General features: G+C 48.8%; 1 protein-coding gene across 1 annotated transcript; it reads right to left on the minus strand.

Moving 5' to 3' along the window:
• Positions 1 to 281: 281 nt before the first annotated feature.
• PCDH8 (protocadherin 8) lies at positions 282 to 3,804 on the minus strand (the record flags this gene model as incomplete). The annotated part of the gene is given in 4 exon segments (XM_079538650.1): positions 282 to 476; positions 478 to 662; positions 1,068 to 1,278; positions 1,393 to 3,804. Coding segments are annotated over 4 exon segments (3,003 nt in total).
• Positions 3,805 to 23,947: the final 20,143 nt, after the last annotated feature.

Raw genomic sequence — 23,947 nt, forward strand, 5'->3', positions numbered from 1 at the left:
AAACCAAATGCAAAGAAAACCATGTAGAAAACAAAGGAAAAAAGAAAAATTAAATACTGCACATTTCATAAAAATTACATGAACTACAAACAATTTTTGTTGTTGCTGTTGTTTGCAAATACCAAACAGTACCGATGGGAAATCTTTCCCAACACCTTCATGTTTTAAGGCACATCTTGCATATTTACACATACAACACCGGGTCTGGTCAATAACTTAAAGGCTCCTGGGAGCGACCGAGTTGTGTGGATGGGGCCGGGGGGGGGGGGGGGGGGGGGGGGTTATGCTTTCTCAGTGGCATCAGTCTGGGGGCCCAGGAATCTGGTTGAAGGGGCCGAGTAGAGGGGCACCCCGATCTCCTGGAGGTCAGGAAGCCGCGCGGGACGCGGAGGGGACAGCAGCGTGATCGTCCGGTCAAAGTCTCTGTGCAACACCTTCTCATAGACGCTCTGCAGCCCCACCGTCTTTGGCAGTTGGCAGCTGGGCCTGGTAAAAGTTGTCCCTGCGGAGCGGGTCCCGGGGCAAGGATGTGCTTTTGCAGAAGGTGGAAAGAGGCGCTGGAGGATGGGGAGAGGGGTGAGGGTTGGCTCGGCCACAGGAGGGGCTCCAGCAGCGGTCTGAGTGGCCCAGGATCTTGCACTCGGCTGTACAAGCCCACAGACCTAGAGAGGGAAGGAGGAACCTGTTGTTGCTGCAGACACAACCACCACTCGCAGCCCACAGCTATCAGTCATGAGAGGACAGCGTGCGGACGGCGGCGCTGGGAAGCGCTGCTCTGTGGCACGCTCAGGGAACTAGGGTTACATCATTTAGCTCACAGGATGAAATGAAAGGCTTTTGAAAAGAGGGGGTAAAACACACCCACAGCTCTGAAGTAATGCATTCAGTGCTCAGTGTGGGCAGAAGCCAGCACTTAACAGCCTGCTGGGAAGAGACCCATGCAGCTCTGGAGGCAAGTATCAGGTTTCCCTGCTCTGCGTGTGATGCATCCCTCCTAGCAGCACGCTGTCCATCTATCCAGCTGCACAGAGGGACACAGAGCACTGAGAACGGGATGCAGCCCTTACCGTTCTGCATGTGTGTGATGAGGTCCTTCTTCAGGGCATCCCCGCTGATGTCCGAGTCACTGTCGTTGAAATCGCTGTCGCCTTTGCCGCTGTCCTTGCCGCTGAACTTCTCTGCCTCCCGGCCCGAGATGGTATTGAAGGAATGCCCCTTCCAAATGGCCACGGGGGGAGCAGGCTCTTTGCCGAAGCTTGGAGTGGCGGTGAAACCCTGCTGGGGTGGGGGAAGTAGTAAAGGGTCAATTAGCATCATAACTGCATCCCTGTGATTTACACCCTGCGATCCTCCCCTTCTACCCTCTGCTTTCCAGGATGCACAGGACCTTACCTCACCACTGGCTCCTCTGAGCCGCTTCTGACCCTCATAGAGGCAGGTGCTGTCGCTGCTGCTCTCCGCAGTGGAGATCTCCTCAGCTGCTGGAGAAGGGTCAGGGCCGCTGAAAGAGGTTTTACTGGGGAAGGTTCGTACCTCGAACACGTTTCCCCTCTGGCCGCTGTCCTCCTGCCGACCCTTTTCCAGGTGGGAGATGTCGATCTGCTCCTTCAGGGGACTGTTGTTTTTGATCTCATTCCCTTTCTTGCGCCTGTTGCAGGTGGTGGCAATGGTGATGATGGCCACCAGGAGGAGGGTGCAGCTGCCTGCCAGGACGATGATCACAATCAGAGGAATGTCCCACTGCAAGGCCTTCCCTTGCCAGGAGCTGGGCTTGGCTACCTCCTGGATGCTGGAAGGAGCAGTGGCGGTCACCAGAAAGTTGACAGTGGCAGTTGTGGCCAGAGGGGGCCTCCCACTGTCTGTGACAGTGAGGATGACCTTGAACAGCTGCCCCAGCTCTTCAGAGAGGTCGCCCCTCAGCATGATATCTCCAGTGCTTGGGTTGATGGCAAAAAGGTCCTGCTGGGGTTCTTCCAGGAAGGCAAAGGTAAGCTCGGCGTTGGCCCCATCATCTGCATCGCGAGCTTTGATCTGGGCCACCAAGGCATCACGGGAGGTCTTGCTGGAGACACTGATTTCCACCGACCCATTGGTGAGCACTGGGTGGATGATGATTGGAGGGTTGTCGTTCTGGTCCACCATCCTCACTTTGACAAGCGTGCTGCTGGAGAGCTGTGGGGAGCCTCCATCAGTGGCCTGGATCCTCAGGTCAAGCTGCTTGAGGATCTCATAGTTGAACGTTCTCAAGGCATAGATGGCTCCAGTGGCAGGGTCAACTGAGACGTAGGTAGAGATCGGGGCCCCCATGACTTGGGTCTCCAGCAGCCGATAGGTGACCTTCCCATTGTGGCCAAGATCAGGGTCACGGGCCACCACAGTGGTGATGTAGGCGCCTGGCGGGTTGTTCTCTGGCACAGCCACCTCATAGAGGGGCTTGGCAAAGAGCGGCGCGTTGTCGTTCTCGTCGCTCACCCGCACCGTGTACTGGCGGACGGTCTTGAAGGGTGGGGAGCCCAGGTCCTCGGCCACCACGGTGAGATTGTACTCAGGGATGCGCTCGCGATCCAGTGCCGCCGTGGTGACTATCATGTAGCTGTCCTCGTAAGCCCGCTGCAAGGCAAAGTGGTCGTGGCCTCGCAGGCTGCAGCGCACCTGCCCGTTGGTGCCAGAGTCGCGGTCAGAAGCGCTGACGAGGGCCACGAAGCTCTCACTGGCAGCCGCCTCGCTGACGTAAGCCACGCCGGCGGCACTGCCAGCACCACGCAGGGCGCTGATGCTGATGCGCGGCGCGTTGTCGTTGACGTCGGTAAGGCGCACCACCACGGTGCAGGTGGCCGCCCTGGGGCTGGCACCGCGATCCTGGGCCCGCACGTCCAGCTCGTAGGTGCGAGTACGCTCATAGTCCACAGCGGCTTCCAGAGTCAGGCGGCCAGAACGCGGGTCGAGGCGGAAGAGCCGCCGTGCCTCAGGGGGCACTTGACTGCCAAAAGCATAGACGACCTCTCCGTTGGGGCCCTCGTCGGGGTCCTCGGCATCCAGGTCAAGCAGCAGGGAGCCAGGCGGCGCGTCTTCGGGCAGTTCCACTGTCACGGAGCTCCGGGCGAAAGTGGGGCTGTTGTCATTGGCATCAAGGACGCGGACGTGCACGGTGGCTGTGCCTGAGCGTGCAGGGCTGCCGCCGTCCTTGGCCACCAGCTCCAGGGTGTAGGAAGGCTGGCGCTCTCGGTCCAGCTCCTGCAGCAGCACCAGATCCGCGCAGCGCGCTCCGTCTGCCCGCGTCTGCGCCTCCACACCGAAGTGGCTGTTGAGGGAGACCTGGAAGCTCTGGATGGAGTTGGAGCCCACGTCCTCGTCCACGGCCACCTCCAGTGGGAGGCGAGTGCCAGGAGCAGCGCTCTCGGACACCTCCAGCGCCATCTGGGCACGGGGGAAGCGGGGCGCGTTGTCGTTGATGTCGCGCACCTCCAGCTCCACGTGCACCAGGCGGTAGCGCTCCCTCCAGCAGCTCACCACGTCGAAGGCCAGCACGCACTGCGGAGCCTGCCCGCAAAGCCGCTCCCGGTCCAGCCCCGCCTCGCCGATGCTCAGCTGCCCGTCCTCCTCCCGCACCCGCACCAGCGAGCTGTTGCTGAACTGCCTCATCAGTCGGAAGCTCATCTCCCCCGGAGCTTTCACCGGCATCTCGTCGGCCAGCGTGCCGATTACCGTGCCCGGCGCCCCTTCCTCGTCGGTGCGGTAGCGCACCGTCTTGCAGCGGGACAGGGCCAGCAGGCAGCCGGCGGCCAGCAGCCGCAGGGGGCTCATGGCACCTGCGCGGGACTGACAGAAGGGACGCGGCGCGGGGACTGCGCGCAACACCTCACACCCTCAACCGCCGTCTGCGCCCGTCCGCGCCTCAGCGCCGCCTTTAATAGACGGCGTATGCAAATGAGGCGGCGGCGGAGCCAATGGGAAGCGGGCGGTTCCCGACAATCCTCTCAGCCGGGGCGGCTCAGGCAGCCGGCGGGAGCGGGGCGCGAGGGGCGCCCGCCTTTGTCTCCTTTAACTCTCCAGGCCTGGGGGGCTGCTTCTCGCTTTTTTTATACCTTTCCTTTTTTCCCCCTCTTCTTCCTCCCTTTTTTTCAAACGCTTTTTTTCCCTTTCCTTTTTTTTTTTCCCCCCTCCTTTTTCACCTTTTTTCCCCTCGGGGTTTGGCAAAGGGGAGCGGCAGGGTTCGTGCATGCTGTGCTGCGCTCTCAACCCGCGGCCGGACGGGGGCCGTGCCCGGGGGGGGGGGGGGGGGGGGGGGGGTCCGGCATCCCTTCACCCCCGCACCCGCAGCGCCGTGTTCCTCGCGTGAGAGCCTGTGATCAGCGCCGTAAGTCGCCTTTCAGGAGCTGTCCCCGCATGCGTTAGTATGCATGTCACCGCCCGGGTTTCTTAAGCCTGGGGCACACTAGCAGGCGAAAGGAAAGGAAAAAAAAAAAGAAAGAAAAAAAGAAAGGGGAGAAAAAAAAAAAAAAAAAAAAAAGTTCCAAATAGGATTTAGCATAAGCTTGAGGAGATTTGGAAAGGTTTCAAAGATCAGGCTGTATCAAAGGCTTATGAAGCCCTCGTTAGCTGTAGAAATATAATAGCATGGCAGGCTATCCCATTTGAGGAACCAATGTCTGTATTATTTCACTGTGACAGGCTAAAGGGAGAGAAAGTTGAACAGTTTCCACAGAGGAGTTGGACTAAGTTGAATATAATGAGCAAACGCCACATGTATCCATTATGTCCCTCTATTCATTCCCAATCACTGCCATAACTCTTTGACTAAACGATGATGAGCGCTGAATTACACACAATGCCCGGCTCATATTAAAATACATTTAAGACCGATCCCTCCTGGTGCCCTGTTACGCCTATTCACGGGATTTTCTTTTTGTCCTAATAGGGCCTCTCTGGGAAGCAACACCAGTCTCGTTCCAGAAGAACAAAATAACAGCGTGAGGCTGAAACCTGGCACGGACCGGGGGAACGCGGCCATCTGCCCCGCACCGCACGGAGCCCCGCGGCCGCGGAGCGGGCGGAGGGCGCAGAGCTCCAGTGCCGCCCTCCTCCTTCTCCTTCTCCTCTCCTCCCTCCCTCTCTCCTTTCCCGGTTGAAAGGAGAAAGGCAGAAGAGCACGAATGGGTGCCCTCCCCACGCTGAGTTGCCGGGGCTCTGGAGCTCCGGGGTACCCACGGAGCCACTCGCCTGCGCAGGGCGCTGCGCTTGTTTTTGCGAGTGCTTTTGCGCGTGGCGCTGCGCTGAGAGCTGTGCTGAGCGTTGCGCGGGGCGCTGCGCGGTGCACCGCGGGTGTTTTTGCTCGGGGTGTTACGCGGGGAGCTGCGCGTGTTTTGCGCGTTTTTTTTTTTCTTTTTGTTTTTTGTTTTTTGGGGTTTTTTTTTGCGCGGGGCGGCACGCGAGCGCAGCGGGCGCGGGCGGCGGCGGCTTGCCCGCAGCGGCGGCTTATGGAAATGGGATTTAAATAGCGCATCAGCGCTCGCTGCGGGGATAGGAGGGAGCGGGGTGAAGGGGGGGAGTCGCGCAGTGCCACCGACAAAAGCTCCCCTAGCTCCTGATTTCTAAAGGCTCCGCGCAACGCTGCGCTGCGCTCCTGCACGTAGGAGCTCCGCAGACGGCTGTCGGGGTGGACAAGGAGCAGCTTTGGACCGGACCGGATTGTGCCGTGTCGGACCGGGGGCTGCGCGTATGGGAACGGGACCGCCGGGCAGTAGCGGGCAGCGGGCAGCGAGGCGGCCCCTCGCGTGTAACAGGATTATCGTGGCCATTTCAAGTTCCATGCAGCATGTAATTTATTTTTAATTAGGATTAAGATCGAGAAGGGAAGGAGACCAGACCGTGTCCCCCTCCCCTCCCGCCCCCACATCCCCCGTCCCCGTGAAGGCACGGCTGTGGCTGTTCCAAGATTCCTAAAAAAATCAATCAATCAATACAACGGCCCCGCGTTCGCCTCCCACACGCTTTGCAGGAGAAAAGGGTGCAAAGAAATGTATTTTCAATGTGTGCTCGTGTATTCTGCTTGGAAACTTACCCCCCCACACTCCCCTCTACCCCCCTCAATTCCCACCTCCCTCATCTCAGACATTTCTGATCAAAACCCTTTTTAAAGAGGGTCCCAGTGGGATCCTGCTCCTCTTCGCTTTTTTTTTTTTTTTTTTTTTTTTTTTTGAGGGCAAAATGCACTTTCTGTCTGCCTGGGCTATGCTTTTTCCACAGCTGTGATTCTGAATTAAAAAAAAAAATAAATGTATCAGTCGCTCTGCTGGAGCAAAGCCCTCTTCCCAATAGTTTGGATAAAGTCCATTACAGAGATGTTCTGAAAGGCTGCTGAAGAATCTTGTTTTACAGCTCAAAAAATAAACATACGGATCAGCTGCGTTAAAAGCACTTCTTTGAAATATTGTGGTTAAACAGCCCAGATTGGTTGATTGCTCCATGCGGGGACATATGTTCTTGCAAACTGTGCGTATTGTTACTAATGGGGATTCTCACACCGCAGCCTTCCCTTTGAATCCAAGGCACAGGAGGTTTCTCTGGAGATGTTGCAAGGTTGTTTTAATAATTCACCAGCTCCCGTGCACTTAGTGTTTTTGTGAAGGAGTTCATGAAGGAGGGGAGCACTTTGTGCTGTCCGGAGTTCTTGTGTCCATCCCATGCTCCTTCCCATACCTCCTAACATGGAAAGCAGAACTCTGGGAGACAGATGGCAGGGAACGGGAAAAGCAAAGAGCTCCTCCATCTCTGTAATGTGCTGCTCGCAGGGACTGAAAGCCTCAGCAGCAGCCATGGTGGCCAGTAGCAAATCAGGATCTCCTTCTTTCGTTTTGGATGAGAAGTAACAGCCTCAAGTTGCATCAGGGGGAGCTCAGGTTGGATATTAGGGAAAATCTCTCCTAGAAAAAGCAGTGAGGATTTGGAATAGCCTGCGCAGGAAGGTGGTGGAGTCACTGTCCGTGGAGGTGTTCAGGAACTGTCTAGATGTGGCACTTGGGAACATGTTCAGTGGGTGTGGTGGAGATGGGCTGATGGTTTTAGTGGCCTTTTCCAACCTTAATGATTCTATGATTCTATGACTCCACACGCGCCTCCAGCTGAAGGTGAGCACTGAGGTCTCTGGCCTTTCCCACTGTTACCTATGGCACAATGTGATTGCTTGTGTCCCAGGTTGGTAGCATCCCCGTGCAATTTTATGTGCAGGTGGCTGTAGTGCCTGCACTGTCCCTTTTCCAGAAGATCTCTGGAAGCACCAAGTTGTGGCTATTGAAAATCTGTAGCCCTGATCCCCCTTAGCCCGTGCTGCATTATGACTGCATGCTGCTGTGGGGCTGTGGGGTGGGATATCCTGGTAGCATCCCTGGGATGCTGCAGCTTCACTAGGGCTCTGCTGAGCGTAGTGGGGCGAGGTGCTATTGGGACATGATGCCCAACTGGTCCTGCTACCAGTGGGCCTAGTTGACATCTCTCCAGCCCTGAAGCATAAACACAACACGTCCCCCATGGCTCATCCTTGAGCCTGCGGAGCTGATGGCATCAAATCCCTCCCGGGAGCCCATCTCTCTCCTCAGGCCTCATCTCTTTCTTCTTGGGCATCCCGCCTCGATTGCCTTTGAGTGATCTACAAAAACAAAGGAACTTCTGCTTCCCAGCCTAAACAATCCCCCTGTTTAACCACTTCTGCAGCAACCCAGAAGTGTGGGTTAACCTGTCAGGCTCCACAAACCCATGCTGACCAAAACTCTGGAAAACAAAAGAGTGGAACGAAGCGGCAAAGGGTTTTGCTGCTCTAGGACTGTTTGTGTAGGGGGGCATTGTCTCTGGCCATGTAGGCTATAGAGGAGGGAGCTGCCATCCTCCTGCAAGCTGCAGTTGGATACTGGGGTTATAAATCATTTGTTTGTTACATTTGCTTCAAATGCTTCCCTGCCTGCATCTCCCCTCTGTGAAACGTGAGCTGTAAAAGGAGAGCTTGTTCTGCGGGATAAAGGAATCGCGTGCCCGTACACCCCACCCGGCACGCCGTTCTGATCCCACAGGGAATTTATTTTTTAATTGGATTAATTTCTAGCCTCTCCTGGAGTAGCAGCTGGGGCCTTTGATTCGAGAGGTTAAAACAAAGGGGAGAGAAACAAAAGACCAGTTCTCGCATTCCCCTCACAGCGTGGGCCTCTGCAGCCGCCCGGAGGTATCCCCAGGGCAGTGCATTCCTCTGGGCCTGCAGCCGCTGCAGGGTGATTTTTGGGGTGTCCCCTGGTCTCATCCTTGAGGTGGTGGCAGGGTGCTGGAAAAATCCTCAAAGCTTGAAGTTTTCTCTCCCATCACTCCTTCCAGGCTGTGGTCCTACGTAACCCTATCTCATGATGCAAAGGAATCAAGCAAGCACCTACTGGCACTCCTGTCCTCCCCCCCTTCCAGCTTTCTGTGCATTTTCTGCAGGAAAAGAGACAGATGAGGCTTTGTGGCTGTCAGACCATGAAGCAAGCACCCATGTCTAGTTCCCTACTCCATGAGAGACATGGACCTGTTGAAGTGCATCCAGAGGAGGGCCACAAAAAGGATCCAAGGGATGGAACGCCTCTCCTATGGTGATAGACTGAGAGCTGGGGCTGTTCAGCCTGGAGAAGAGAAGGCTCCAGGAGACTTGAGAGTGGCCTTTCAATATCTAAATCTGTCTCCCTCAGATGCTGTGTCTGTCACTCCTGTGCACCTGTTTGGGATGGATACCTTTCACGCTGCTTTGAAGGTGTCTGTACTGGCACATTTGGCTCTCCTCCAGCCTCTCTCTATTTCCTCCTGGGCCTCGTTCATGCTCTCCTCCTTGAAGGACTGTTTGGGATTTTAGACTCTTACAGATGAAGAAATCCACCTTTTAGTTCCCAGGAAGATGTACAGCCCTCTGTGTATGCTTATGTGCAGCTACAGGGATAGGCTCTGCTAACTTATTGAGGCAGCTCATTTGCCATTAGGCTGATATCTGGGAAGGACGTGCCCCTGGCCAGGAAGCTTCATACCACTCCGAACAGTCACTGCCACGTCCCTCCATGGGCCTGCTTGCTTCCTACCATGTTTTAAGCCATGAGTGTCCAACCTTTTGGCTTGCCTGGGCCAGACTGGGTGAAGAATTGTCGAGGGCCATATCTATGAAGGTTGCTCTGAAATTAATGCCTCCTGTTTATTTCTATGGAAACAACAACAGACCAAAGAGTGTAACAACACTATTTAATAGAGAAAATGGTCAGCCAGGAAACACTTTTTTTTTACATAGCCACCACCATTAGCTCTGCATTTTCATCAGTGATGAAGAAGAGCATGCATGCTGTGCTCAAAACAATCTGCACCAGTGGAGGTGACCACTGTCACCACTGTGGAAATGCACCACCCACCATCTCACTGTGCTCACATCCCCTGTTTGGTCTCCATAAACTTTCAGCAAGAGTCAATGAATGTCAATGGGAGCAATTTTTTTCTGCATGGAGAAATTCAGTGACACAACTTTGCCTCATATGCTCTTCCACGTCACACACCATTCTGTCAGGTTGTCCCTCTGCCTCCATCTGTCATACAACAACAAAATGTGATGGGCTATTGGTGGGAAGGCTTAGCCTCTGCCGCCATACCACCAACATCTGCTTCTGATGTTGTGGGCCTACATGATAAAATAGGAGGCATTATTTTCAGAGCAGCCCTTATAAAATATATGCCATCGTTAATATATACAAGTAACAAAAGTCATTTTATTTTTTAAGGATGACATGAATAAGACGTGACTGTGAACTGAGGGATACTTCTCTCTGCTAAGATAGGTCTGATAGAAGTCTGGTAAGAGAGAGATGATCACATCTTTGGTTGCAATTCTCACATTCCATTTGAGAATTTGCTAGTGATGTATTTATGTCAACTGAAAATGGAGTCACAATTAAACCAAAATACTGATGATTTTTTCGGCAAACTTGAAAGCTGTTCTCAAATTCCTTTATCACAACAGAAAGCACGGCTGCATGTTTTTCTCTTTTCATGGGACTGTGTTTAGCCAATGTATCAAAATCCACAAACTTATTTGCCATCACCTGAGTTAGCATTGCACCGTGCTCTCTGTGTGCCCTGGTTGCAGCCCACATGAGGTTTTCGGGTGGTGCTGAGTGAAGACTGCACTCTCGGGACAGAGCTGCTGCCATGACGGTGGGAGAGCAGGGGGTGACTGCAGTGCCAGCTGTGCTGGGCCGCATGCAGTCCCTGGGGCCGCAGGTTGGATGTGTCTGTCATAAGCTCTGCCCTTGCTCTGTCACAGGAGTCTCTGCTGAAGAGTCCATCCCCTTCTTTCCTACAGCCCCCCTTTTGATACTGAAAGGCTGCTCTCAGATCTCCCCAGAGCCTTCTCTTCCCTAGGATGAACAGCCCCAGCTCTCTCAGCCTATCCTTGTAGTAGAGGTGGTCCATCCCTGGGATCATTTCTGTGGCTCTCCTCTGAATACACTCCAACAGGTCCATGTCCCTCCTGTACTGAGGACTCCACATCTGGACACAGTACTCCAGGTGAGGCCTCACCAGTGCAGAGCAGAGGGGCAGGATCACCTCCTTCACTTGCTAACCACACGTCTTTTGATGCAGCCCAGAATACGGTTGGCTTTCATATATGTGCCATTATGTTGTTGCCGTGTCAAAGGAGTATCCTCCCAATTTCTCTGCTGCCTCTAAGTCCCTGCTGTGCTGCTGATACACGTGGTGGGGAGGCACCATGCAGCAATACTCCACGGAGCCTTGGAGGTGGAGGAGTTGCATTACCGTGGTGCCACACTTCAGCTAATTAGCCTCATGCCACAGTGGGTTAATGAGCTTGGGCATAATGCCACGGCTTTTGATTTTCAGGCTGGTTCGTGCAGCTTTGTCCATTTGTGCTCTGGCCTTCTGCTTGTTTCTGAGGGGTTTACAACGAGGGGGCAAAATGCAGCGGAGAGGCAGGGGCTGAGCCTCTCACTGGAAGCCAGAGTGTCCCTTCCTTCATCTTGCCTCTCATCTCCCCCCTCTCCCCCTGTCTGTCCTCCATCTCAATTGGCTTGCAAAGTCAGAGCCCCCAGCTGTGAAAGACTAAGGCTTTCCTTCTCCCAGCCTCCCAAGCAGCAGCAGGCTGTGAGCAAGAGCGTGCCGCGCGTCACTTCTCTTCAACAGGCTGCAAGCACAGCGGGATGAGCCCGGGCACTTGGCTGCCTGCCAGAGCAAACTCTATTCATGGCGAGCATCCTTGCCCTGCCGGCTGCTTTTGGGGGCTGAGCATCCTGCATCTCTGAGCATCCTGTGTGTCTGAGCCCCAAACAGCAAGAAGGAGACAGGCCATCGAACATGGGTTGCCCCATGTGGGGCGTCTGCCCACTCCCAGCTGAGAGATGTGGGTGAGATGTAATCTTCCTCCATCTGGAAGTGCTGGCAGGAGCCCCCAGGTTCTCATGGGAAGTCTGTGTGCTGTGCTTCCTGCAGCCCAGGGCAGCACAGCTGCCCCACAAGCTGGCCTTCCCCAGGCTTTTGAGTGAAAAACTTGAACTCTGGGATTGTAGTTGGCTGGAGATCGCTGAGCCCAAGGTTTTATTTCAGCATGATGAGGAGCCCGTCTGCATGAAGATGGGAGAGCAGTGATGAATTCGATCTATCTGCCTTCGATAGATCTATCGAATTCGATTTGATCTGCACTGCCTCTGCCTTTAATGCACTAGCTTTCCCATTGGGATCAGTTTCAGTTACCAGCATCTTGCTGTCCAAAATGCAGCAAGCTCCAGAACAGAACAAGGTGGGGAAATGACAGTAAAGAATCATAGAATTATAAAATCATTAATGTTGGAAAAGACCACTAAGATCATTTCTCCCATACTCAGTTCTGATGAGGCTGCACCTCGAGTACTGTGTTCAGTTTTGGGCCTCGCACTACAAGAAAGATATTGAGGTCCTGGAGCATGTGCAGAGAAAGGCAATGAAACTGGGGAGGGATCTGGAGCACAGATCTCGGGGAGCAACTGAGGGAAGTGCAGTTGTTCATTCTGGAGATGAGGAGGCTCAGGGAAGATCTTATCACTCTTCTTGAAAGGAGGTTGTGGTGAGGTGGGGGCTGGCCTATTCTCCTATTCTCAGTAACTAATGACAGGATGAGAGGGAATGGCCACAAGTTGTGCCAGGGGAGTTTTAGTTTGGATATTAGGGTAAATTCCTACTCACAAAGACTAGTGAGGCACTGGAACAGGCTGCCTAGGGGGATGTCACCGTCCCTGGAGGTGTTAAAGAAACATTGAGCTGTGGAACTAAGGGACATGGTTTATTGTGGAAATATTGGTAGTAGGAGAACAGTTGGACCGGATGATCTAGGAGGTCTTCTCCAACTGTAGTGATTCTGTGATTCTATTCAATGATCTAGTCCAACCATAAACCCAATCCCATCATGCCCACTAACTGCGCCCCTCAGAGCCACATCCACACAGTTCTTGAACACCTCCAGGGGCGGTGACTCCACTACCTCCCTGAGCAGCCTGCTCTAATGAATGCATCACCACTCCTTCTGAGAAGAAATTTCCAGCCTGTGGTACGAATTACTTGTTTGTTTTACTAAGTTTAACTGTCTGGTGCAATCTCTTATTTCATTCACTTGAAAAAGAGATGCCCAATGTTGTGTGCCACTCGGCATCATTGCTTTTTGCCTCTGGATCCAAACGAAACCTGCACAAATTTCATATGTGATCCCCAGGAGAAAATCACCTTGCCCAAACACCCACAGAATTCTGTTTTGAAATATTATATAAATTCTCATTGCTTTTTAAGTGCAGTAATAAATGTGGAGAGTGATCTCCCCTGAAATAGCTCAAGGCTTAGAGAATAGGTGCTAAAGAAACACATCAAATTAGACCAAAAGAAAAAAAAAAAAAGAGGCATAAAATCCACATTACCCCCCAAAAATAAAGGCTGATGGCTCAAGCGACTTTTTTGTTTGCTGCTGTACTGAACATCAAATTCACATTTCTGCCTAAAAAGATTTACATCCCTGCAGCAAGCAGATCTGAGAGCTTTGTTTTGTGGTAGAAACGAGTGGTGGTGGTGGTATGTAAGAGGTAGAAAATGATGTGATCGGGCATGGTTTGTGAACAAAAGGTCACAGATGGGTGAAGCTCCACGCACGTCGAGGCCGACAAATAAGCATTTGGAGATGCTGCTGGAGCATTCTGAGCACTTGTAACTGGAGAGATTTCAGTTTGTCATGGCAGCATGATGTGTGTGTGTTTGTGTTATGTATTATAATGAATACGATAATTATAGGAGATAATTTATACTATATGTGTATTATATATGAGTGCCTCCTCAGTAGGCTAAAACAATGGCGTGAGAGTCTAAAGAAATGTGAAATCTAATTACTGTAGCTGTGTAAGTGAAGTAATGAGGAGCTTGAGAGTGTGACTGATAAGCAATTAGATACTAGGCTAATGAGCAAGCTGTCTGCAGTCCATCAAAAAGAGTAAGGGAGGCTTGTGCAAGACATGCTTGGCATTGCAAAGAGAAAGACACACCGTATCCAAACACAGCTTTCCAAGATGCTAGCACAGTGTGAACACATGATACTCACTAATGAGATTGTGTGCTTAGCTCGGGGATAAAGTCATGAACCAGTTAAAAAATGTATGGCAGGCCCACTGGGGAAAAGGAGAACAAAAGGTAAGAAGCATAAAGCACTGGCTGCAAGTACGGATAGGAAAGGTGTAGCTTGGATTTAAGGTGATGGATCAGTGGCTCCTCACTTTGGAGTTTGCTATCTTGTGTTTCTCATCCCAAAAGAGGTGAGAAATGAGTGTTAGGCTAGATAGTATGGTGGCAATGTGAGCCTGGTCCCAGTAAAAGTGGCTGGGAATGGGCAGCAGTATTGGGCTGGGAAAGGCACTGCAGGCTCTGCATGTACTACAGGGAGTCCTGTAATGACCATACTCACAGTGTACAGAAAACCCCATCTCTGGCAGCTTATACTTCATGAAGTATTAACTGTTTAAACTGAAATTTTCTGCACTGGCTCTCTGCTTTAAGCTGCTGGTTCTTTTTGGGAGAAACAGTTCAGTTATTTCCAGAAAGGGGGCCAGGATATATTTATCCTAGGCATTTAAAATAATAGTTTTGCCTGTGGGATAAATATCCAGCCTCTCCTCTCCTCTCCTCTCCTCTCCTCTCCTCTCCTCTCCTCTCCTCTCCTCTCCTCTCCTCTCCTCTCCTCTCCTCTCCTCTCCTCTCCTCTCCTCTCCTCTCCTCTCCTCTCCTCTCCTCTCCTTCCCATTTCCCATAGAGCTTTCATGGTTTGGTTTGAGGACTTGAAATTTTGCAAGAAGATTCCCTGCTAGAGCAGGTAAGCAACTTCTGCCTTGCATTTTCTTTTTCTTTTTCTTTTTTTTTTTTCTTTTTTTTTTTTTTTTCTTTTTGTGAACATTCAACCAAACAAGGCCATATATTTGAAATATAGCAGCCTGAAGATGTTATAGAGAGATGTCTCAGATAGATACTGTCAGATTCTACCTGCAGTGAGTGGGACTGGCAGTCATTTTAAGTATAGGCTGGGCAGATCCAGAGGCCTGAAAGCCATCTGCATTTCTCTGTGGCCTCAGGAAGGTGGAGAATGAAGCTTCTGGATATGAATAAAGCAGGGATGATAGTTTGGGAGAAGTCACAAGAATCTGTCACAAGCTTGGATTGCTATTCCAGATATTTGAGAAAGCATGAACCATTCCTCTACTATGGGGAAAAAGCCATCAGATTAGGCAAACAAATTATCTCTTACTAGTTTGGTTTCAAGAAATGTTGGACAAAATAACCAATTACTTGATCTTGTCCCTGTACCTCCTCATTAAAGGCATGTCCAGTGTGATGGAAACAAGGCCTGCCACCTGGATACAACTTTTGGAGAGGTGGTGGTTCTGCTTTCCCAGCATACTGTTCTTACAAGTCAAGGGAGATGTGCATTGATCATCACTGAGTTTTCAATGTCAGACCAAAGTGAGGAGAAAGCTGTGCAAAATTAGTGGACATTAATCTAGCAACCTGCATCTCTCTGTGCCTCAGCTCGCTGGCTGTAATGTGAGGTTAATGATACACCCTCATTCCACAGGTTCATTATCAGAAATAAGATAATTAACATCTGTGAACGGCGCTAATTTAAGAGTGGAGAAGGCCAAAAAGAAGGCTACGAGAAAATTATTATTTCCATTCCAAGCAGGACTTGAGTGGAGCAAGGAAACAGAGCAAACACTGAAGGAAATGAGGGCCTGTAGAGCATAGCAGGAGTCCAGCATAGAAATAACACTTCATTGTGGAAACAAGAATCCTATCACAGCATGACTGGGGCTACAAAGACCGCCTTAGGCCCAATATTTCCTGGTTTAAGTGCTTGACTTTGCTGTTGTAATATTGTACTTCCAACAAAGTTCTCCTGGGTGCCATAGCCATTGAAATATTTACATCTGTAGAGGGAAGAGTCTCTCCTGCATGCACTGTAATCACATGTTGCCCGTGGTGTGACGGGGGTTTAGTTCAGTGGTTGCTCATTAAGCAATAAACTTGGGCTGCCCAGATGGTGACTTCTTTGTTCCCTGTCCTCCAAGTACACAGCGACCTTCTTGGTTTCCTTCTCTCCACAGCTGCAAACTTCTCCACTGTTCCCCTGTTGAGGAAGGAAACACTACACTAGATTTTCTTCTACTGCTGCTTCAGCAATATGGTGTTTGAGGAGGAAAAGTGTTGAAGCCTTCTGTATTACGGGGGACTGCAGCTTTTGGAGGAGGAAAGCGGGCTTCTAAAGTGGTCAAAGGCTGAAGACCCAGGGGTGCTTAAGCTGTGAAGAACTCATTTTTGGCATATAAAAATTACACTCAGGCACAATTCGGCTTAAGTGTGTCTTGAGCATTTGGAGATCTAGGTTATATTGCTGTGCCATGGCTTCTCTGTATGTTCTTGGCCAGACATCTCCTTGTTGAATTTCCAATTGAAATAGGTGTAAAAATAATTATCTACAGAAGGCAGTGGGAATTTCAGTCTATGCTCAGGTGCCTTAGAAATGCTGTTATGAAAAAAAAAAATAAATGGCTACTGATATTATTTTTGTAAAGATCTTCCAGACATCTAAAATCTCGGTGAAGCCACTGTAAGTGGGGACTTCCTGCAGAAGCCTTTCAGAAAGGATGGGGACAGGGTTGGCGAAGTCTGGGGGTCTGAAGGTTTAGGAGAGAGGTGATGGGGAAGATGTGGTGGGAATGCAGTGGACAGAGGCTTTGGGGCCAAGAGCTGGAGCGGAAGAGGCTAGCAGCTGTGGTCTGGGAATAGCTGGGGACTTGGAGTTCTGAGATGGTTTAAGAGCCCTGGGTAGAGAGGTTGGGTACGGGTATGGGAAGCTGAGGGGCTTGGAAAGGTTGAGGGGTATAGATTTTTCTTTCTGGGGGCCAGAAATGACATGTAGTTTCTGTAGGATGAGAGATTTTGGGAAGGACATCAATAGGATCCAGGCTAGTGCTCCATGTTTTGGGGCATGCACGCATGCTCGAGCTGGGGACTGCTTTCAGAAGGCTACTGCATGCTGTTTTATTGTCTGACTGTCATAAATATGTTAACCATAGGTATGCAGGAAACTTTGTCCATCATTCAGCTGTGCTCTCATGTTTGCAACATGACCTTCACAAAACAGTTATCACTAAGTGGGGAGCAAACACATCTGGATGCATCCATGCCTCAAGCGAGTCACCAGGCAGTCCTATTAATATAACTAATCCTTACTTTCTCTCCCTGTTCCCCCTTTTGTGGCTCATCCCATTCTCTACCCACCTTAAGTAGAATTGTGCACTCGTGTCTTTCACTCATGTCTTTCTAGTCATGGAATCATAGAATCATTAAGGTTGGAAAAGACAATGAAGACCATCTAGTTCAACCACCAATCTGAGATAGTGGGGTCCAGCAGTCTCTACACTGTGTGTCTAGCTTAGAGCATAACCCTTGCAAGTGGACATGTAGTGCAGTACAGAGCATTTAGTGGAGGACTCAGTTAGTTACACTGCACACAGTATTATTCAGGGGCATGGTGTCATGGCATAGAAAACAGTTGTAGGATGGCTTTCAAAAACAGGTAGAGCTGCACGTAGGTGTGCTCAGATGGTGCATAGCAGGCTGGCTGCCATTCTGTGTCAAAGAAAAAATTCCCAACGTAGTGATGCTGGTAATGTAAGCTGTCCTCATCTGTCCATTTTAATTTACTATGTTTCACCTGAAAGCCCTCTTTAATCATAAGCAGATAGGAAATTACTTATTACAGAGTGCCATAGGTATGCACAGTGCTTTACAAACATGTGAAGAGACAGATTGCTGCCCTGAAGAACTTGCAATTGGATTTAGACAAATACAATAAGAAAGAAAAAAGTATGGGTGTTGAAACTCAGAGCAGACAAATAAACGCCTGTATACAGCTGCATCAGTCACAGTGCATGGAAATATTCTCTCTTCTGACTCAAGTGTTCAACTGTGTCACATCTTCTGCTGAAGCTGACAAACCGGTTGTACCTTAGGTGGAAAATGCTTGTATTTTAATGCTTGTGATGTCAGGAATCATTAAACCAATTTAAATTAAAAGACCAACTGGAAGGACAAAATTATATTTCAGGATGACCTGCAGCATCTAAACGGGAAACAGCGACCAAACTAGGAGAAGCAAAGTCAGAATTTGTTTGGTTCAGATAATTTATGCTCACAATGTAATGCTGATGTAATTTATGCTGCATTGAGTGCTTTGTTTCCGATGAAATTTGACTGTTCAACAGTGTGATATGAGTAATACTTACGGATTTTTAGAGATTACACCTGTAGTTAATATGTACGTTTAGTGGTTTTTCTTGTGACAAGAGGAAATTGAGGAAGAAATAAAGGAAAAAAGAAGGAAGGCAGGCAAAAGTAGAAGACTGAATGATAAAACCACCAAATCATTAGTGTTGGAAAAGACCACTAAGGTCATCCAGTCCAATCATCAACCCATCCCCGTTACTGACCCATGTCCCTCAGTGCCACATCCACACGGTTCTTGAACACCTTCAAGGATGGTGACTCCACCACCTCCCTGGTCAGCCTGTGCCAGTGCATCACTAGTCATTGTGAGAAGAAATTTTACCTAATATCCAACCTGAACCTCCCCTGATGTAACTTTAGGCCATTAACTCTCATCCTATCACTGTCACCTGGGATAATAACCATGCAGGATTGCATTCTTCATATGAGTGATAATGTCTTACTCATTGTTTCTTTATTTTTTTGTGTGTGAGTGCCTTATTCCTTATTAAAAAAAAAAAAAAAAGGGAATATTTTTGGAAATTATCGTCTGACTCATGTAAATATGCAGATCAGTCCTCCAGTCCTCGGCTCCTTACCTTTTATCTTCAAACTTTCTGTTTATCCATCAGTGAAGAAGCCCAGCCCTTGTGTTACAAATCAGTTAGGAAACATCCTGACAAAGTTTGCAGCAAAGCGAATGGTCCTTAAAGACAGTACTTAGATTTATAAACTATGACAGCAGAAATAAAACTCGTTGGCTACCTTTTATGGGCAGCCATTAACAAAAGCCCTTATTTAACAAATCTGAGGTAATGGTGATGGAATGGGTTTCTCAGATTCAAGGTGAATCAAAGGAAAATTGTGTCCTGGAGGACAGGGATGCTCGGTCAGTGCCACCATAGCGTGGCCACATGACATCCCCAGTGGCAGCCAGGGGCTGTTGGTGCAGCTGCCTGCACACCCTGCCAAGGAGCCAGATGATGCTGGAAGAAAATCCTTCCCAGCTCTGGATCGAGCTGCTCTTGGCTTGTTTGCTGGCTGCAGGAGCTGGAGCTCATTGCTGGGCAGATAAACAGAGAGACTAATAAAGAAGGCGAGGAGCTGCTGATCCTCTGAGAAAATCGGAGGTGAGCTGTTAAAATGAGGAATGCAGCAATCCCTGTGAAAAGTCACCTGGTGGGTGATGCTTGATCCAGGATTAAAGTGGAAGAAAACTCTCCTCTCCCCACAAGCAGTCCCTCTCCCCAAATGATTAAATCCTGTGCATAATTACATGTTCAAAAAAAAAAAAAAAAAAAAAATACAAACCCAAAAAACAACCAACCAACCAACTCTACCTCTTTCAGACACTGATTTTTTTGTAATTCCCATAATTGGCAAGTGGATGTACATAGGGGAAAAAAGGGGAGAAGGCTTTGATTTTTTTTTTTTTTTCCAAGCTGAAAACGTGCAAGCCTTGTGTGGGTTAGGTCCTTCAGATATTTAAAAAGATTGAAGCAACTTCAAAGGAGACATTCTGTTCTATCAGGTTGAGTATATTTTAATATTAGCAAGGTGTTTTTTTTTTTTTTTTTCCCATTAAGAAAAGAGATCCATTCTCTGGAGGAAAGAAAACATTCTGAAATATTTTATTCAGAATGGTTTTTAATTGTTTTTAAAGAGACACCACAGCATTTCAAGCATGCTGAAGGAGGTAAATGTCCTAATTTCCGCTTACCAGTGGTGATTGCTGCCTGTTACCAGTTTGCTATTTGGTGGCTATGTAAATCCAAATTCTCTGTGAACAGACTGATATTTTTCTGGGAGACAAGCAGGGAAAAGTGTATGGACACAACGGTTTTTATTCGCCTGTTGAAAGTGCCAACATGTGTGTGAAAGTGCCATGGACAAGCAGGGTGCAGACAGCCCTCATGTCAGCAGTTTCAGCCCTTCAGTCACAAAGAACATTGCCTGAATGTGGCCTAGAATTAAGATGGATTACAAGAAGATAGAGAAGGTGACCGTTTGAGTTACCTCTTCTGTCCTGCCTGGTGGACTACCTGCATTTCTTACAAGATCTGTACTTTAAAATATAGGTGAGTGCTGGGCAAAAGGGAAGGAGAAGATTTCACAGCAGTAGGTTGAGAAATGTCCAGAGGAAGATCTTTGTGGCAGCTTGGAGCAGCAGCATGGTGAGTCAGGAGTTGTGGGACATGTGTGAAGACAATGAGAGGCAGAGTTGAGTAGGTAAAGTGATGTAGTTGTTCAGGGCAGAGGTGATGCAAGATATGGACACCATGACTCCATGACCCATGGTCTTATTGGTGTTCATCCAACTGGGCCATGGGGCTGCCTCTCTTGGTCCATGCGTGCCTTTGACCTGGGGACCAAACCAATGTGTGATGGGCTGCAGTTGAGAAGTGGTTGGAAAGAGTCAGCAGCAACCAGGAGGAGGATGAGGAAAGAAACAAGTAAAGGGCCACTGGTGCCACGTGTCTTCACTCACTCTTGGGTGTGGGGGACATGGAAAATGCTAGCTGCTGGACTCAGAGAAGGTGCTGGAAGGAACCCAGCACAGGTGGCAAACACCTTCTCCGAACCCTGAGTATGAGGACACCAGCAGGAGCATGAGACACCGCAGAGCAGTTCCCTGGGCAGAATTTCTGTGGGGAATTCAGGCCGGGCTACACATTGTTTGATCTGTTTTGGATGGAGGATGGAAGGTAGGAGGCATGCCTCTGTCTCCATCACTTCCTTTCATCAGCCCTGGCTTTGGCAGTGAAGCCTCTGTGTGAGGTTCATGGCCAGCTGGTTTAACATCTGGACGAGGAGTCTGCAGGGAAGCATCTGCCTCTACTCTCTTTCCTCTCTTTTTATTGTAATCCAGATAATGAAAGCAACGAGAAGCTGAGCTGTCCCTTGTGAACCCTGAGGAGATCCAGCCGATGGCTTGTGAATATTCTAGTTATGTTAGATTAACCTACTGGTCTGTGTGCCTTTTGGGGGCTGCAGACCAGAAATGAGGCTGCAGGCAGCAAGGCTGTCTCATATTTGAGCAGGGTGATTTTTCCTTTTGTAGCACATTAAACTACTCACCATTTTCACCTGGTTCAGACACCGCATACTGCAGCTGGGATGCATTGGACCAGAAGAGAGCCTGGAGAAGTGCTTCTCACAGAGAAGCTTCTCATAGAGTCATCCCCTCCATCCGAAGCCATCTTTGTGTCCTCAGTATGGGAAGTTTGGCTTGGGGAGCATGGGGCAGAAGGCTACTCTGCAGACTTTTATCTGACCTGTCCGTGGCAGTTAGAACGATGGACTGTATGAGAAGGATAGGGAGCAGGCTCTGCATTTGGTGAAGGTGCTCTCAAGCCCAGATGTCCAGGGGACAAGGGATTGTGGAAGGGGTGACTGTTGTCCCAATGGGTGTCCTCACTTGGACTACAGAAGGGTGAGCTGGCTCAGGGCATTCCCCGCTGGGATCAACACAGCCCTGTCTTGTTAGATACTGTCACTATTAACACTAGTCAAACATGTTTTTTTATGTACAATCTAGTATGTCTGTCCTCAGTTACCCAGCCTCTCCTGTAGCTGAAATAAGGTCACGTCCCCAGTGCCTATTAATTAGACTGCAAATTCCCACTGTATCTGATGCCTCCTTGTCCTTCACATTGTTGACAAGGGGATTGCATCTATTTTTTATTTTTATTTTTACTGCTAGTGTGATTTTAGATGACAGTTCTGAATGAAGCCTTGATGAGGCAGAGTAAAGAAGGAAAAAATAGCAGTCTCCTAGCTTCTGCAATGTTCATGTGCATCTTATGATCTCTGCATGAATAATGTGTTCGTGTTAATGGTGCACAGCAATGGGTAGAGTACATATGCTCATTAAAACAGATGCTTGACATATTTCCTTAAATAGATCTTTTGCTAATTCAACTCAGTGTTGTCTCTCTATGTGCTTTGCGTGCCCAATTGGCAGTCCCTCTAATAAAGAACTTGCTGAGGATGCTACAGCTTGGCCGAGAATGATGACCAAGGATTTTAGCTCTCCTTACAAAATAAAATAAAATGGAAGGCCCGCAAAAGTGAACTACCTCTACCTTAGTGAAGTCTTCTTGAGACTGCAGACAATCTAAAGCCATAGTCTTCATTTAAAGGGATTTGAACAGCTTCATTCTCAAAGGGGATTAATGTAGCAACAGAAAGTTAACTTTTACATGAAAAAAACTGGCTATCTTTGATGCTTACCTCTTAGCAAAGACAGACAGATGGTACCAAATTTACCCAGTTCTTTCCTGGATACATGGTGGTCCCTCAGTAAAATGCATGGACAGTTCTGGTGGTGCAGACACTGAGTTAGTTGCACAAAAATTGATGTCTCGTTCTAATCTGGAAATGATCTGATATATAAAATATGTAAAATTATTTTAAAAGTCAGATAAATAACAGAGGGCGTCCTCTCATTATTTATCCTCATGTTTAATTTAAACAATATTCTTCATTTTTTTAATGAGTGTGACGCTGCTATGCAATTTCCAGCCCGTGGTACTGTAGTGCATTAAAACCAGAGGTAAGACCTAAGGGAAATTCTCAAATTCAGGAGCTTCAGGGTACATCTTTCGCTTGTTCACCTGGAGCTCTCAAACACTGCTGTGAACTTGGTTTTCTGCACCTAGATAGGCTTTTCCAAGTGTTTGATTTTTTCTTATAGAATGGAACAAGATTCGTGGTCTCAGAAGACACAGCTACCAGTTGATGGTTTGATGAGATGGGGAGAAATGCTGTGCAGGAAACAAATTCATGAGTTCAGGGAGAAAAGACAGAAGAGGGAACAAAAAAGAAGAGGATAGACAGATGTGCGAACCTCTATAACATTTTCCTCAGGCTGTTATTTAGAAGGACACTCTCAGCCTTATTGTTGGTACATTCTGATTCTGGATCCTGACTGCATATAACACTGAGGTCCTGATCTAGAACAGGACTAGACTTGCCAGGAAGCAGAACTCTATTTTTAAAAATATATTCTAATGTTCTCAACTCGAGAGATTTAGATTTAGGCACCTGAGTTTCAGTGGAGTCCCACGTTAGATACTTAAAACCCAAAGAAAATGACACTGATAGACTTCTGTGGTCTTTTCTTAAACACCTCCAGTATAAGCAGAAAGACTTGTAAAACTGAAATCTCTTGCAACACGTGAGGTATAACACCGAGCTTCAAAAGTTTAAGCTATTTGCACCAGATTTTGTCAATCCTTGTTCCCAGTATTTCTGTTTGAACAAGAAGCTCATTTCTTAAATGGAAACAACCCAAGTGAATAAATCTGTGGAGAGCTGAGGCCAGCACTTTGAAGTCTCCATTGTCCATTGTCCCACCAACCTAACACAAGCTGCAGTATAAATGGAGGAGGACACCAAGAGACTAAACCAGTGATGATCTCACAGTGGTGAGCGTGCAAAGACCACTGTGGTGACCAGTACCACTGATACCAGCTTCCTAACAGCATGATGACTATTCTTTCAGCAGGAGTAGCAGAGCTGGAAATATTTGTCTTGCTAATGTGCCTGCATTCAGTTAAAGCTTTCTGCTGACATAGCTATGGGCCTCTGTAAGCATCACGGGAATATCACTCCCTCTGCTGTACTGGGCAGCCTTTGTAGCACTGCTTGAGGGAGAGACAGAGCAGCCCTGTAGCATTAATTGTTACGTGATGGTTTTGCCTTGCTCGGATGTAAAGCAGGCATGCAAGCACTTAAGAAGATGTTTTGTTAGAGTATAATTCCCAATTGCAATAATGAAAATTTTAGGGGTGACCAAGATTTTTTTTCACAGTTAAAATGAAGACTTCAGAAAGCAGAGACTGTTGCGATTTTTGTCTTTTTTTTTTTAATTTTTGAGCTATGATAAAATAATTTCAAGGATGTTTGGAGGGAGGTGAACTCCTTTTTTCAAATGACCTGCTAAGGACTTAGTGTGCCTATTGGCCATTGCCAGTAAAATGGAAAGAAAGATTTGCTGAGGAAGAGAACAAGATCTTAATAATGGGTAATGGAGCTGGAAGTCCTGATAGTGGGCTGCTGGGATGCTTTAACTCCATTTATTCTAAGAAGATTCATCAGGGGAGAAACC

This window comes from Tetrao urogallus (genome assembly GCF_951394365.1).
Source record: "Tetrao urogallus genome assembly, chromosome: 1".
In the NCBI taxonomy this organism is placed as follows: Eukaryota; Metazoa; Chordata; class Aves; order Galliformes; family Phasianidae; genus Tetrao; species Tetrao urogallus.